This window comes from Corvus cornix, chromosome 2 (genome assembly GCF_000738735.6).
Source record: "Corvus cornix cornix isolate S_Up_H32 chromosome 2, ASM73873v5, whole genome shotgun sequence".
In the NCBI taxonomy this organism is placed as follows: Eukaryota; Metazoa; Chordata; class Aves; order Passeriformes; family Corvidae; genus Corvus; species Corvus cornix.
Genome location: NC_046333.1, coordinates 111,597,204 through 111,612,609, shown reverse-complemented (window position 1 = coordinate 111,612,609; position 15,406 = coordinate 111,597,204). Strand labels below are relative to the sequence as shown.

The 15,406-nt window shown below is 38.8% G+C and overlaps 1 protein-coding gene across 2 annotated transcripts in view; it reads right to left on the bottom strand.

Annotated features, from left to right (window-relative positions):
- The window catches only part of SPIDR (scaffold protein involved in DNA repair), a 195,854-nt gene that overhangs the window by 53,066 nt on the left and 127,382 nt on the right, over positions 1-15,406 (bottom strand). For both annotated transcript variants that reach the window (XM_039549214.1, XM_039549215.1), the window contains exon 10: positions 13,595-13,845. In XM_039549214.1, the coding sequence (XP_039405148.1) occupies positions 13,595-13,845 (251 nt within the window). The remainder of the gene's footprint in view (positions 1-13,594; positions 13,846-15,406) is intronic.

Genomic DNA, 15,406 nt, shown 5'->3' with positions numbered 1-15,406 from the left:
CAACACCATTCTGTACATTCATGCTTGACCTAAAGTGCCCAGCATGGAAATGCTCCTCCAATCTTGCCTTCTCTCCTCCTTCTCCACTTGGAAAAGACTGGTCAGCCAACATTTTCTTCCCAACAGGATGAAGAAAACCTATGAGTCTGACTATTTGCAAGAAGACACTCATGCTAGAAGTACCGCTGAGAACAAAACATCTGAGTTTTTAGAACTAAATGTGGGTGATTGAGAAAACTTAACTGGTGAAGGAAACTGGTAGTTAAAGGTCACTGATAACTGGGGGGTAGGGGCTAAAGGGAGTAGTTCAGACATTGTCTGTCATTGGTATATAGAACATTTCTATTTGACAGTTTTCCATGTTCAACCATAAAGTTGAACAACTGGTTTATAGACACTGTAACTTTAATCTTAGCAGAGACCATCAATTCAGATTAATCTGAAATCTTAACTCAGCACTTCCAAATAAAAACAGAAATAAAAACTGTTACTGGTTAATAGCACCATATGAATAATCTTATTTTTTTCCACTCTTTTTCCATAAGGCACATATACCAATTATTACAAAATGCCTAGAAACTTTAACCAGGTTCATGCCCCATTGGGCACATGAGATACGCAGCAGTTTGCTTAGACTGCTCACATGCTTTTAGCAAATTTCAGCAGATGGATGAAACAAAGGGGGGTGTGTGTGTGTGTGTGTGTGTGAAGAACAACAGGCCATGTATATAATCTAGAGAAATCACTGTTAATTTTTTCTGTTGTCTTATCTTTACTGTAGTGAGTTGTACTGTGTATGGATGGATTTTCAAAACACACCAAGGTCTCCAATACCTCCTTAAAGGTCCCTCTTCTTCAGCATCCATTCCATTTGTACATCTGAACCTCAAGACAGTAATTTCTTTTTTTCAAGCAGGCAAAACAATTATTTCTCAGATGTTAAATGTACTAACATAATACAGACATACAGAGAGAGAAAACATGCATTAAACATTTTGCAAAGGGGCCAGAGAAGGGAGTTTCTGGCAATTACTCAGCATAAGGAGTAAGGTATATGGTGAACAGATTAGATAAAATAAGTAGTTGTCAACCCAGTACTGCCTGATGACAGAAGTTACAGTTTTATCTCTCTCTTATCCATGCCTCCTACATATCACGTGCCTCATTAGGATCCTATGGACAGAACACACAAGAAAAAGACCATCCTCAAGCAATCAGAAAAATCCATCCAAAAAATAAGTGAAAAATCTCCTGCCAGATCTAGTAAAAATGATTTCACTTGGCTCCAGGATATAATTATGTACTATCCTAGACCATCACAGCATTTGAGGAATGGGAAAATCCATGCTGTAACCAGGTGCCTTGCCATGGTTAAAAATGCCTCCTTGCCCTCAAACACATGTTCTCTGCATGTTGGGAAAACTAGCCATAAATTAAAACCAAAAATTAAAGACAATGAGCAACTGACTCAGGGAAGGGACTGGGCAGTCAGGATCTAGCTATGATAAATTTGGCTGTGTTAAGTGAGGTGACACAGAAGTATGAACTTTGATAAAGCACTAAAAACATCTTTGCCAAATGTTCAGAGGAGAAAGATGTTTCTTTTTAGGCTACATGGTCTATACAGTATCTGGTACAATGATCTGTAGCCACAACACCCAAAGCTAGCAGTACAGTGCTGGTTGTCCCAGCCATCTTTGTGGGAAAACTCTGTTGGGTAAAACTGCTTTTCCCAATTATCCACATTCCTCCAACTAAGTTCTTGTGCAGAGGTTTTCATTTCAGTCACAAGAGCATGAGGAACAAATGAGCAAGGACCCTGAATGGCTGAACAGTAAGTCCAAAACAAGCCCAAGGGCCAGCATGTGATGACACCGCATAGGTCATTTCCTTCTGCATAAAAAAAACAAACGCTTATGAAGCATTTAGTAGAATAGCAAAAATGAACAAAAATATTGTCTATCAGATCACACTGAACAAGTTTCCAGCAGATTTACCGAATGGTGCAAAACATTCCAGCACAATTTTGCGGGTTTGCATTAAAAGGAAGGATGTGAGCACATCAAAGCTTGAATTTTCTTCTGGTCCTCAAAAGACCAGTTGACTTTGAAATTAGAACGAACTGAGCTTTGACCACATTTGTAAAGGCAAAAGAGAACCAAATCACAGACACGATCTGTAGGGAAGTCTAGATACTGCCGACATGAGTTTTCCCACCTGTATTTTGAGGTTAAGGCTGTAGGCACTGAACACGCATAATTCATGAGCTGCACTTCCACAGCTTCACAGGGCTTTCAAGAGCCTGTCACATTCTTCTCAAGTGGATCATTAAGGGTGGTGTACCTAAATGGATGGGTGGAGGAAATTTATCTGAACAGAAGATTAGAAGTGATTCAATTTTGGGAGATAACCCGACTTTTTGTCTTGGTAAGACTATAGTTCAACCATGTGAGTTGACTCTGGCATGTGGGGCTACTCAGCAGTTTCACACACAGATTCTGTTGTGCAGATGAAAAAGAATAGCACTATAAAGCTTCTTTTTGTGAACCATAAAGGTATAATTCTGACATGATGATGGCTGATGTAATCAATGCTTTCATGAGGTTAGGCTTAAAGAGACAAACAAAGCTTTTTACAATGAACTTTTTGAATTCCCCTTGACTGAAAAGAGTTCATCACTGACAACTGGTGGGACTGTGACAAAGATAAGAGGAGTGGAAATTCACGCTGAGATCTTTTTACAATGGCGAAGGAATCTTCTCTAGTCTGTAAAACACACTGCAAGTAGCAGCAAAAGACCTGGGAAGAAAAGGAATAGAGATGATGGTCTTCAATACAATCTATCTTTGGAAGAAGAAAACTCCTTGAGAGGGAAGTCAGTGCTGAAACTTTCCATTCCAAAGCTTTAACTACTAGAAGGACTAAATTCTCTGTGAGAAAGTACTAAGTTCACTTCACACCTTCTACAGAAATGCAAAGCAGAGCATAGACAAAATTTCCTATTTTTTCTTCAGGCATCTCTGTGGTTGCCTGGATGAACGGAGGTGTCAGAACTGTAAGGGGAACACTGACTGACCAGGAAAGGAAATTGTCTTATTGATGCAAATACCAGAGACCATGGTGCTTGTCATGCTGGAGCTCTAAATACAAAACTTCTCGTTCCTTCCTCATTCTCTGTTTTGCAGTTGCTTTTGTTATTTATTTTTAAATGCCCTCTCGACTAACTAGCTTCCAGAAGAAGAGGGGGGAAAAAAAACCGTAAAAGCAAAAACTGGGAGAAACCAGAGAAGAATAGCTGAGCCATCAATTTCTCTAGACCAAACCCTTAGGTCCAATTCACCCTGTGCTACTGCCAGCCACTTACATCATTCACAGCAGAAACTTTAACAGTCCAAACTGGTGTGCTCAAGACTTGCAGGAATACTGCTTATTCGCAATATAGCCTAAAAGCTAAACACAACATAATTTTAGTATCTGCATAGCTGCAGAGCATTATTTAAATAGAATAGCTTTTAAACAAGCAATACTCCATTTAAAGATGCAAATCTCAAGATTTGCTGCACTAAAAGTTTTCATACAAAATCCTCTTGAATCCTGGAAAACTTGTTCGTTAGAAAGGTGCATGCTGTTCTAATATATATATCCTATGTCAGCACAAACAGCCTTCATGTAAACACGCAGCCGGGAGTACCATGAGTAACAACTCTGTTTCCATCAGAAGCCCTTTATCCTGCGTAAGAGGTCTGCACGCTAATAGATGTCCTAGGCTAACGCTAACTAGCTACAGCTGGCTCGCAGCTATAAAAAGCATTAATGAAAACATAAATACTAACTTCTCCACTTCCCTCAGCCCGTACGTCAGGGCTGCGCAAAGGCACCGCTTTCCAAGAGGTCTGTGTGAATGAACTGGCTGCTCTGAACCAGCTCGCTCTGGTTCTCCCGAGTTTGTTTACTGAACAGCGTGTGCAGAGACACACTGGGGGATGCAGGGGGAGAGAGACACGCCACGTGCCCTCCGGCAACCCCGAGCCCTGGGCTTCCAGGGAGGGCTGGGATAAAGGCAGGAAATATCTGTTCACCAAGGGGCTGACCCACGGGCAGAAAAGAGTCAGTCTGAACACAGCCCGACGTTACCATCTATCCCTGTGTTTAGCCGTAATATCCCTTTGCTTTGCTGTTACAGACTCGGTTACAATAAATAACGCGGGCAAGCGACATTCACGGAGCAGAGAAACAACACCTCGTACCTGGGAGTTCTGCGCGCTCTCAAAACTTGCTACAGTACTTACATTTTTACTGTGCCAAGTATAAAACTAAATTGCAGGAAAAAAAAGGAAAGAGACTCAGGTTTATCCAGGACATATAGCGAAAAGGAAAAAAGCACCTATTTCTACTCCATGGGACTAAGAGTTGCAAATTGAGACCAAAACATCTGGATACTGGAGTGCTACAACAACCAGCAATTTTTATTAATCCACACTGCACACAGACAAAATCTTCATTATTATTTGACTATTGGACTGATTATCTGCTCTGTTAAAATAGTTGGTTTTATCGTGAAAGCAGTTACTTTGCCACCATCTGCTTCTGTGGATTTCAGCAGGTTGACCTCAGACAGAGAAAAACCCTTCCGGTGTTTGCAGGGAGGCCAGGCATGTTGGCTTGCTATCCAATATCCTAGGCTAACCACAAGCCTGAATCAATAAGTAAGAATCATACCTAGCTTTTATTTTTTATTTTCATTTATAATTGAAATTCATTTATACACAAGGTCGATCAGGAAATTTGGGATTCTTCATTGAAAAAGTTTAGGAAGACTCAAAAGTACATTTATCTTAAAAAAAAAAAAAAAAAAAAAAAAAAAAAAAAAAGTACCTTATTTCCAAATACCATGATTCCTCTTTCTCACGATTTTGTTCAATGCATGACTTTTTCATTTCTTCTGATTTGCACTACCCAAATAGCAATGGCAACCAGGCAGATCACCCCCAAATGCAGCTTCTATGTATTCAGCAGGGATCAAACAAATCACAAAATGCAACTCATTTGTCTATGCAGGAGTTTCCTAAATCTAGCACATAGATGTTATCCTATGAGGTCCAACCCTTGCAAGCATTTAAAAAGAAACTACCTGATTGCAATTCATTGATTTGCTGAAGTTGCAACCTCTAAACCAGATATGACACCTCTTTTTGCTTTGAATTCTCCTCCTTCTCCTTGCACATATAAGCTGATTTCCAACTAATTTCTTAAAAATCCACTACCTTAGTAGAGTCCCTTCCCACTTGTTTATGCTTAAACATAAACGGCCTGAGAGACACTGATTTTCCTAACTGTTCATGCATCCACTTCAAATACCTGTTTTCTCAGAATGTTATTGCTATGATTCTCCCTCAAACCCTGGCAGTCCAAATACAAATGGTGACTCATACACAGAAGCACCAAGGTATAGATGAGCTCCTAACCCAGATATTTTTCATCATGACTAAACAGCCCAAGCTGCAGCAAGAAAGTTTTGGCAGTTTTCAGCTCCCTTGGAAAGGAAATAACCACTTACCATTAAATTAAATAGAAATAAAGAAATTAAAAACACTTTTGGCAAGATTAGGCACTGAGTGTCTTTGCTAACATTGTCTTCCACGTCCCACTTATATTATGTTAATACAGCCACTTAATTTATAGCTCCATATTGAAGATGTGACATAACTTGTTCCAATCAAATTAATTTCCTTGAACATTTTTCCTCATGTCAAACAGAATTTACAAATTTTGGCATTTGTTCAGAGGCAGTGGAAAATGCATAATCCCATTGTTATAGGACAAAGACAAGAACATCTGTAGTTGTCATGACTAGATCATATTTGAATTCAATAGTGGGGAAAGCTGCTGCCTCAGAGAGGAAATCCACAGCTTCCAGTAGACCAGGTTATTCAGAGTTCCATCCAATCCGGCTCTGAACACTTCCTGGGAGGGGGCATCCAGAAACTTTCTGGGCAACCTGTTTCAGTGTCTCGGCACCCTTAAAGAATTTTTTCCTAGTATCTAATCTAAACCCACGCTCCTTCAGTTTAAGGTCATTTCCCCTTGTCCTATCACTACATGCCCTTGTAAAAAGTCCCTCTCCAGCCTTCCTGCAAGGCCTCTTTATGTACTGGAAGGCTACTCTAAGTTCTTCCCTGGAGCTTTCTCTTCTCCAGGCTGAACAGCCCCAACTTTCTCAGCCTGTCAAATCTGAAACAGCTCTGAAGTACACTTTGCATTCACTCCTAGCCTTAGGCACTTGTAAAGCATGTTGTCCAGAGGAGTCCACACTGCAGTCAAACACACACCTCCAATAAAGTATCTAAATTCAGCCTGTTACAAAACCAGTTTGAACATTTATCAGGCAGTATGTATCAATTAAATAATTCCTTTTTTTCTCATTGTAGGATGAAAATTAAAAATAACTAAATCTCTCTTAACTGCCAACCCACTCAAACCCTTACACTGTGAAGTGTAATATACAGGAAGTTCATCCCAGGCCTTTGCTCATCACTTTTCCCATTTGAGGAGCATGTTCTTCTCCAAACGCTGTGAAAAGCCCTTTTGTCAAAAGAGGGAGTTGAAGCATTAACTGAAATGAGTTCGAGGATTTCAGCACAGCAGATCCCTACTCAGTGTGATGCTGCTGACTGCCTTTGGCTGTGAGAAATGGAACAAAACCAGCAGCCACCAGTCAGAACTGGCACGTGAATGTAAGATAACCTTGTTACATTTATAACTTACATACCAATTTTAAACCACAATGCTTACCGAAAGAACTAATTGTCTTCTCTGAGGAGCTTTGTTTATTTGCATTGTTAGCTGTATCTTCATCTTCTGCATTTTATAAAAAAATGTAGAAGAGCTTAAAATATAGATGTTCAGGCCTACGTTTCAGCAATATTGTCCCTTTCAAAGTCTGTCTTTTCTTAATTAATAGAGCATGCCCATCCTCTGCACAGAACTGTGTATTCCTGACTCTTTGAGTCTCAAGACCTCCTTCTTCCCAAAAGAGTATGTTAGTAATACTTTTCCAAGGAGTATTGATCCGTTATATCCAACAGAAGCTTTTACAAAGCTGATGACAGAAAGTTATTTCTAAGAATCTTCCATTTTGGAAAATCACTATTACATAAAATCTGCGCTGATGTTTTCATGCACGTGCTCTACCTCTGCAGATACTTAAGGCTATGCATACAAAGACTGTTTACCTGCCCAAGTGGCAAAGAAATGCCATGCAATATTCAGGTGGTTAAAATTCTCTCCCAACTGCTAGCTCACCTCCATCCAGGCATTTATAACATTTAACACTGCTCATGGTTCTTGCCTTCGGGTACGATGGTAGAAGAAAAACAAATTCCAGAGACACAATCTGACTTCTACAAAGGTTTCTGAGAGCTTCAGCACAACTTTAACACCTCCTCCAGGAAGTCGTGAAGTCAGTGAAATGTAGAGGTGTAAAACACACATGGAAGATTTCTGCTCTCAGTTCTATCAACCACATAACTTTCAGAGATAAAAAAATTCAGGGGGAAGAAAGGTCAAAGCCAAGGAAAAGATTCCATACCTTTTACGTAGGCCATCTTAGAATAATTCTAACAGGTGCTGGAAAATTGCTATTCTTGTTTGAAACCACGGAATGTACAACAGCACATACCTTGACTGTGGCTCTAGGGCTGGAAAATTACCTTTTCAAATTGTTTGCTTTCTTCTCCCTAGTCTGCTTTCTACTGTAGGATAATGTACAGGGACCACATCACTCTTCCCATTCCCACCATTTATACAGTCCCTCAAAAACAACCAACTGGGTGCATACAGCCATGAAGCAAATGGCAGTGGGAAATGAGGTGTTCAGGTGCAATAAAGCTTCCCCAGCTTCCTAAAGCCCTGCATGTGATCATCAGAGGTGAGAGGTGTGAAATGGTATGGTTACAAGGTAAGTGGTGGGGAACACAGAGCTCTACATAACGAAGCTTCTATACCACTTACCTGTCTCTCTGTGCTACTCAAGTATCTCTACAATTTCTCTGTCATGGGGAATACATCCTTCTCGACCAAAAAAAAGGCTTGGGGTGTGTGTGTCTGTCTTCTGTGAGCACATGGGTGCTTTACTGATCAGACTAAGCACTTGAGTATGGAAGAAACACAAGCAACCAGTGCCCCCTTTTTGCTAGATGCATACAGGAGCCTACACACAGTATTGGCCACCTGATGGTTTCTATTCCTGCCCATTTGCTTTCCAAAGAGACTGAAGCCCTGTCACACTTGTGGTCTGTGCTGGCTATGGTCTTCTTAAGCCTCTTTTCTGTACCAGCATTTTTTATCACTTCCCTGACATATTTTAGAACAACAGCAAGTTGTTTAATTGCATATTCCCAGCACAGGGACGAAAAACACTGGTGTACATTGAAGGGTCTTTTTTTTTTTTATTTGTACAGAGTATATCAGATAACAGTGCTTTCACCTTGCCCTTGGACAAAATAAGACTATGTAAATATTTAGCACTGAAAAATAAACAGCAATGTCAAATTAACAAATTGTTGTACTACGGTGGCACTGGAAGAAGCCCAAGTTCCATTTGGTTGTCTGCAGCATCAGCAGCACGGAAAACAGACTCTCAGGGCTATCCAGACAACAGCATGGGGAAGCTACAGTGTTAACTACATAAGACAATTTAAAGTATTAGTTGGACAGTGTGATACCAAAGATGTTTTTCCAACAGTCTCTTGTTCTTACTCTCTGTTTTGGCGGCTCCAGTTTGAGAATTACAAATAGAGCAGGGTGGAGGCAAAAGGGAATAATCCAAGTGTCAGGGAGTCTTTACTGTGAATAAAAAAGGAAAAAAAAAAAAAAAGAGAGAGAGAGACTTCAAAGCAGAAACCAGTTACTAGAGCTTGAACCACAGCTATTAGAGGAACTATTATAAGTCTGTCAAGTAGCAATTAGACTACTTTGCAAGAATATTAAGAGCACGTATCTTCACTTCGGAGAAGGATTTGAAAAGGGCAAAAATAGAGAAACTTTTTAGTTTATGGAGTACTCTCTACTGCATTTCAGTTACTTATTTCCTGTTTATTTTCCACTTGAAAAATCACATCCCAGAAACATAATGTAATTTTTAAAAACTTGCATTTATGACCATTCAATTTAAAATGTTTTGTTGAAAAAAATACAAAAAACAAATGGAATGCTGTAAACAGATTTAAGTCAGCCACAAAAAACATTCTGACAGATGTTAGCATCTGTGAACATGGATCTTTTATGACAGTCCTTTCCAATCTGGGCTCTTTTCAAATAAGAATACCTCCAGAGTTTTTTTATGTTGTTTTTGTTTATTTCAATAAGCTTTATAAAACGTAAGGTAGGTTTTCCATACCAGAAGGACGACTTTTCAATATATTAATCCATCTCCTTGGAATGCTAGTTGCAGCATCTGACACTCAACTTTTATTTGTGCCTGTTGCCAGGCGTTGACCCATTGATTAGATCTGTGTTAAGATAAACAGCAGAGATCACTGGATGAAGAAAAAGGGGAAAAATTAAATCTAATTTAGAAATTAATTAGTTCTACAGGATTATCACTTGCCAATAAAACTGTTTTACGAAGAATTACATATGAACAGACTACTCAGAAACTTGCAACAACTTGCTAGACCACAATGAATTACAGCAACTGACTATCATGTTTCTGTGGGCCTGCTCAGAAAGAGAAATGTGATTGTCCTCACTTCTATTTCTCCCAGCCACTCAAACAAATCCTCAGCTCTTCTAAATATTTTGCTCCCCAAGGGTCCTGCTTGCATGGTGGCAGACCTTTCCACTGCTCTGTGATCTGGCAAATGGAAAACAAAATAAAGAGCAAAACTGAAAGAACTACAGATGACAACTAGTGCAGAGATGCAGATCACACTAATTTTTAAAGTAAATATATGATCTTTCTTTTGTTCTTGGAATAGAAAGCTATAGCAGGCTTTGTGAAGGTAGGAAATAGGTTGAAACATGCCAAGAGAAGTGAATGGAAAATTTGTCTAGTCACCCACAGATTTCAAAGTGTGGATTCACAGCTATAGCTAGCATTGTTTTCTACCAGCAGTGGTTAGCTCTTCATGACAACACCCTTTTCTGTCCAGCCTCCTCACGCAAATCCTCCGAGTGCTCTGACCAGTTTAACTGCCTAATAGTCCTAAAAATGCATCTATTTTAGTTACACTGACTACCACACAACCAGCCCTGTCCTTTAAGGCACAAAACTAACCAGCTCTATTTTTTACTAAACTCACGTGGCCTGCTCAAAACAAACAGATACTGGCAGGAGCAAAATCCAAATTATACACTGCTTTATCCCAGGAACACAAAGTACAAGGCCAACGCAGTGAGTCAGACACCTCTGGGCCAGTGAGCTCCTCAGGTTGACAGGAGTCTCTTTGGGATCCTCATACTTTGTAAGCCAGGACATTTTAAAAAAGAATCAAAACAATTGGGTTTAGACAAACATGTGTTGTGTCATTAACAAAAGTATCTATCTGCCATCAGAGGGGAAAAGGCAGCAAAAAGCATGCCAGGAATGTTGGAAATGGGCAGACAGTCACAGCGAGTCATATTTTCTTCTTTTTTTTTTCCACCCCAAGAAACTCCTTCAGCATGAAAAGTCCATTTGCAAGCGCAGTTAGTTATGGGGGAAAAGGCAGATATTTCAACAATAATACAGGAAATGTGGATCCAATTTATGGACAACAGAAGCCGGAGAACTCCTCAGTCTCTGCAAAGATTTCTCAGCATCCTTGGAAAATGCTTTGAATACTTCAGCTGAGCAAACTTAAACCCTTCAAACATATCCCTTTGTCTATCAGTAAAAGGCTATATTCCACACATGTGTATTTATGAACAATAAATGCTAGATGCATATAGGCAGCCCCGTAGCTTCTATGTTTCACAAGTGTTAGTTTTAATCAACTAAATTAATCCGCTTCCTTACAATCAAAATAGAGGTTTCTCCCACAACTTGCCAGTCTCTTACTAGAAACCGGATGCCTTGAACCAAATGCATCACTTCCCCTACTCCACATTTAATGTCATGTTTCTTTGCAGTTTATTGTGGAGGTTTTTATGCTTCCCTGTGCCAACAGCATCTAGGTTATTGTGGAGTGCTACAAAAGAGGATATGCAGTAAACCAGCCTGTTGAAAATACTAATCAATTAGGTATTATTGTACCTTGATATCCAATTTGAATTTTTTGTTTATGAAACAATGAATAATCTAACTCATCTTGCCTCATAAAATACAAACCTTGTTCTTAGGCAGTTTTACTTTACAGAAAGAAGTTTAAAATAGGGGTTTTTAGTTACAAAAGAATAAGCCATCAGTTGGTTCGAAGGACTGCCAGAGGGCCTTTTTGCTCACTATCAGGTGACAGACATAGATGGTTTTGGTAGAGGAGGTCTCATGTGGATGTTTATCAGCCATGGAAATAGCAGCTGAAAAAGCAGCAAGAGGTGTTTTTCATTCCTCAGTCTGTAAAAGAAGTGTTCGTTCTCCCCTTTGCAAAAGAGAAAGTGGGTTGGTTTTTTTGATTCAGGATCCAAAACACAGTCTGATAGCTGTGAACAACAACAAACAAACAGTTTTCTGAGCTATCTATGAAATTTGAGGAACTTTTAAGAGACCAGTTTAACAACTGCACATGAGAATACCCAGCTACAGCATGTACGTAGAAGCAACAAGCTCTCATTTTTTATTTCATTTCTATTTCACGTTTGACATAAGAAGTGCAATCTAAGATTTCTGCTTTCTTTCACCCCATTCCTGTGAAGGGTGTGGGCTCAGGCAGGTTAACTACCTCAAATTGTGTGACTGCAAGTTAAGTGTACTTTTGGTAAAGAGTTGGAAATTAAAAAATCAGCTTGAATAACAGTCTGTCAGCTGCCCTGACATTTGATCAAATGTAGCTCTCTGGAAGAAAATCTACATGGAGGACTACTGTCCTCAAAACCACATATCAATGTGGGCTGGTAAAGTACTTTTTCTTTTTAAAAAAATATATATGTTATAGTAAGAATGAATTAAATACAAAGCAAAGAGTCCACACAACAAGATGTATCAATTACTTTAAAAAAATAATGTTCAATATAACTATTATATGTAAAAGAGCTCCTAAAAATGTTGGGGACAAGGCTGTTGATAATTACTTTCCTGTGGGTGATGACCAAGCTTGTATTTTAGGAAAGAATAACCTTCGTAAGTTCCTTCTGGAGAAATTTTATTTCTGTAAATTACCCAGTGGCTTACAAGGTACCAAGAATTGAGAGAATTCTAGTATTTCAAAAACTCAAGAAGAAGAACTGTTGAAGACACCACTATCCACCTGCAGAGTGGCTCAGAGGAACTCAATTCTTCAAAACTGAGAAGAAACCTTTCAAAGCCTATTGCAAATTACATCTGGAGAGTTCTCAACAGGACCTGTTAAACTAATTGCACATCCCCATTCAAGTCCCAAACTCTGCAGGAAGAAATGTTTACTTATGTCCTGAAAGGCTGAACCTAGAACCTCAATACAAGCTCTTCTACTATAATGCACTTTAATCATCTTCCTGAGTGAAAATAAAATCTGATACATCTTATCTTTCAAAATTTGAAGCCAAATGAACCAAAAGCTAGTGCAAAACCAAAGGAAGAAAATGCAATAACAGACACAGCTAACACAGATGCAGGGTTGCTGAGAAAAACTGAAATCAGTCTTTGGCCTCAAACCTTGAGAATCATAAAAGGAGAAGGAAAGAATTCAATGGTTCACTACTGGTCAGAAAGGAAAACTGTTTGCCATATCTTTTGTATTTAAGAAAACGAGGTCCAACTCTTGATTCCTTCCACTGTAAACAGAACAGTGTTAGAATGCAAAGACTAAAATATAAGAGGCTAAAACAACTGGTTGAAAGCTATATGTTCCATGGGGTTTGCATGTAATGTTTCCACAATGCTGCTCATGTTTTGACACCACAACACTTTTTACTGTAGAGGAATCTTAACTGCTGTGGCCTCCAGATTTCCAGAAGTCAACAGGATCTTTTTCCAGTGACTTCACAACGGAATATACACCTATGTTTCTCTAATAGCATCTGCGCAAAATCCTCATTATAGAAAAGCCTTTCATTTCTGTGTCTCTCTATGTATTTCTTTTTTGTTTCAAAAGACCATTGCATGAGCATAACTTACTACCAGAGCATACCAGAGACTGAAACAGGCAAATGGGATGTAACAATTATTCTGTGAAGCTCAAGGAACAGTATACGATGTTCTCAATTAACTTCTCACTAATTCATTTTCAGTGTTCCTGTCATCTGTTGATGACGTAAACATAGACAGATCCTTTCCTTCCCTGGGCAGGACTACTTCTGTGTCACACTATACCTATGAAAAAACGGCACCACTCCCATCAACAGCCCCATGCCTTCCTTGCTGAGCGTGCTTATTCCCCATGGGCTGACAACTAAGAATGACATTTCTGAACTCCCTCCTCTTTGGTTTCTCATGTATCACAGCCTCAACAAAGAAATTGCCATGCATCTTATTACTCACCTAACATTTGGTGGATCTGAATTCATGCCAGGTGTTGCACAAAGAGGCTTATTTCCTTGAGTATGGCTCCTGTACCCTTCTCTTGCAGGCAAACAGTACACCCTCTGGATAACGACTCGTACCTGCACCTCTCTCCATCCCATGGCTCCCTGGCTTTCAACCATGTCAAGCAGAGAATCATTAACAGCACTCAGTGCCAAGGGATGCTGTTTTGAATCACCATTGTTACGAAGTTGTGGAGCACAAGCAACCTGGTGAAGGAAAACCCATTAAGAGAAACATTCCAGAGAACCTTGAAACTGTGTAGAGCTAGAGAGGAAAAACGTCAGCATGAAAAATCAAGTTTCAAGTGCAAAATCAGTTTCAAAATACTTACTGCTCCTAAGGTAACTTGCAGACTAGTGGCCAGTTATTTATTGTGTATTTTTAATAAACACTCAAGAGAGTTGCACACATGGTGTGCTTCTGTATTTAACTGGTGCTCTGCACTGAGCTAACTCAACCCCTGAGAGATGAAGGTGACACCAGCAGGAAAACAGAAAACAGATATTAGCCCTTACGGTTCTTCCCCTTGAATGGAGTTTCATTTTTACTTCTTTGATGTTCTGTTCCTTCCTCTTCTAAAAAAAGAGTGAAATTCATCTTGAATGCTTCCGGACTTTCAAATAAAGTTGGAAATGAACAGGTGCCTTTTATAGACTAGTAAGCTAGTCCTCAGACTTACACATTTCAATGGAAAATATTTCAAAGTAAAAGAATTAGATGATTAATGAAAAATACAAAACTTTTAAGGCAAAAACTTTAACTTATTTTTTCACTACTTTAAAAACATATTTTATTAATAAAACCTTCCAAACTTGCAAAAGAAACTTCATGAACACTGCAGTTTGCCTTAATCTAAATTAGTAATGTAATTTATCTTAATTTTAAAATAAATCTCTCTTGATAAAAATTGCATGCAGGTATAGACTAACATGGTCAATATATATATAGGTCCCTTTGCAGCATGAACCAATTTTCTATTTTCACAATGAGACCTGTTTTTATAAAAAGCTGGATGCCAAGAAAGGTTTTCAGAGTATCACAGACTGTACCATAAGTATTATACACCAATAAAGAAGAATTTGCAGTATTTAAAAGAAAATTGTGGTACAACACTACCCTTTGTCTACAAAGTAGTTGCAATAAAACTTGTCTACCAAGTTTTAAATGAAGTGGTTTGTTTGTTAGGAGCAATGAGGGGAACAAGTAAATTGTTCTGGTTTTCAAATACCACAGTAGAAGCTTTTTACAAGTCAGAGTTGAAGCAAGAAAGGCGATTAGGATTTGATTTATGTAACTTTTTAATTCTCAGGCCTATAATGGGAATTATATATAAGGCAAACACAAAATGTTGACACTCATTGCTCCTCAAACTTGAAGGGCCAAACTTCTCAAATATTAAGAACCATTTAGGTAGCCAATATAAAGCTTTTACAAGAGCCTTACTTTCAGAAAGTGCTGGCACAGACCATGAAGAAAACAAATCTCTTAAAATACCTCAGCTTGTACGACCACAGTTACAGAAATGCAGAGTCAGTAGTCATCTTAATACAAATAAAGTCAAAATGGGAAAGAAAACAAACTGAAGGGGTAGGAATGGGGGATGATGTTATCAACTGATGCTTTAAAGAAAGGATAGGATCAATAAGGAAATGAGTTAAGATAAAGGAATAGGAAAAACGAATGCTTATTTAAAATAGAATCTTGAGTGAGTTACAAGAAAACAGCTATTTTTTAGCTATTCAGCTATAAAGAATATGAGAAAAATCA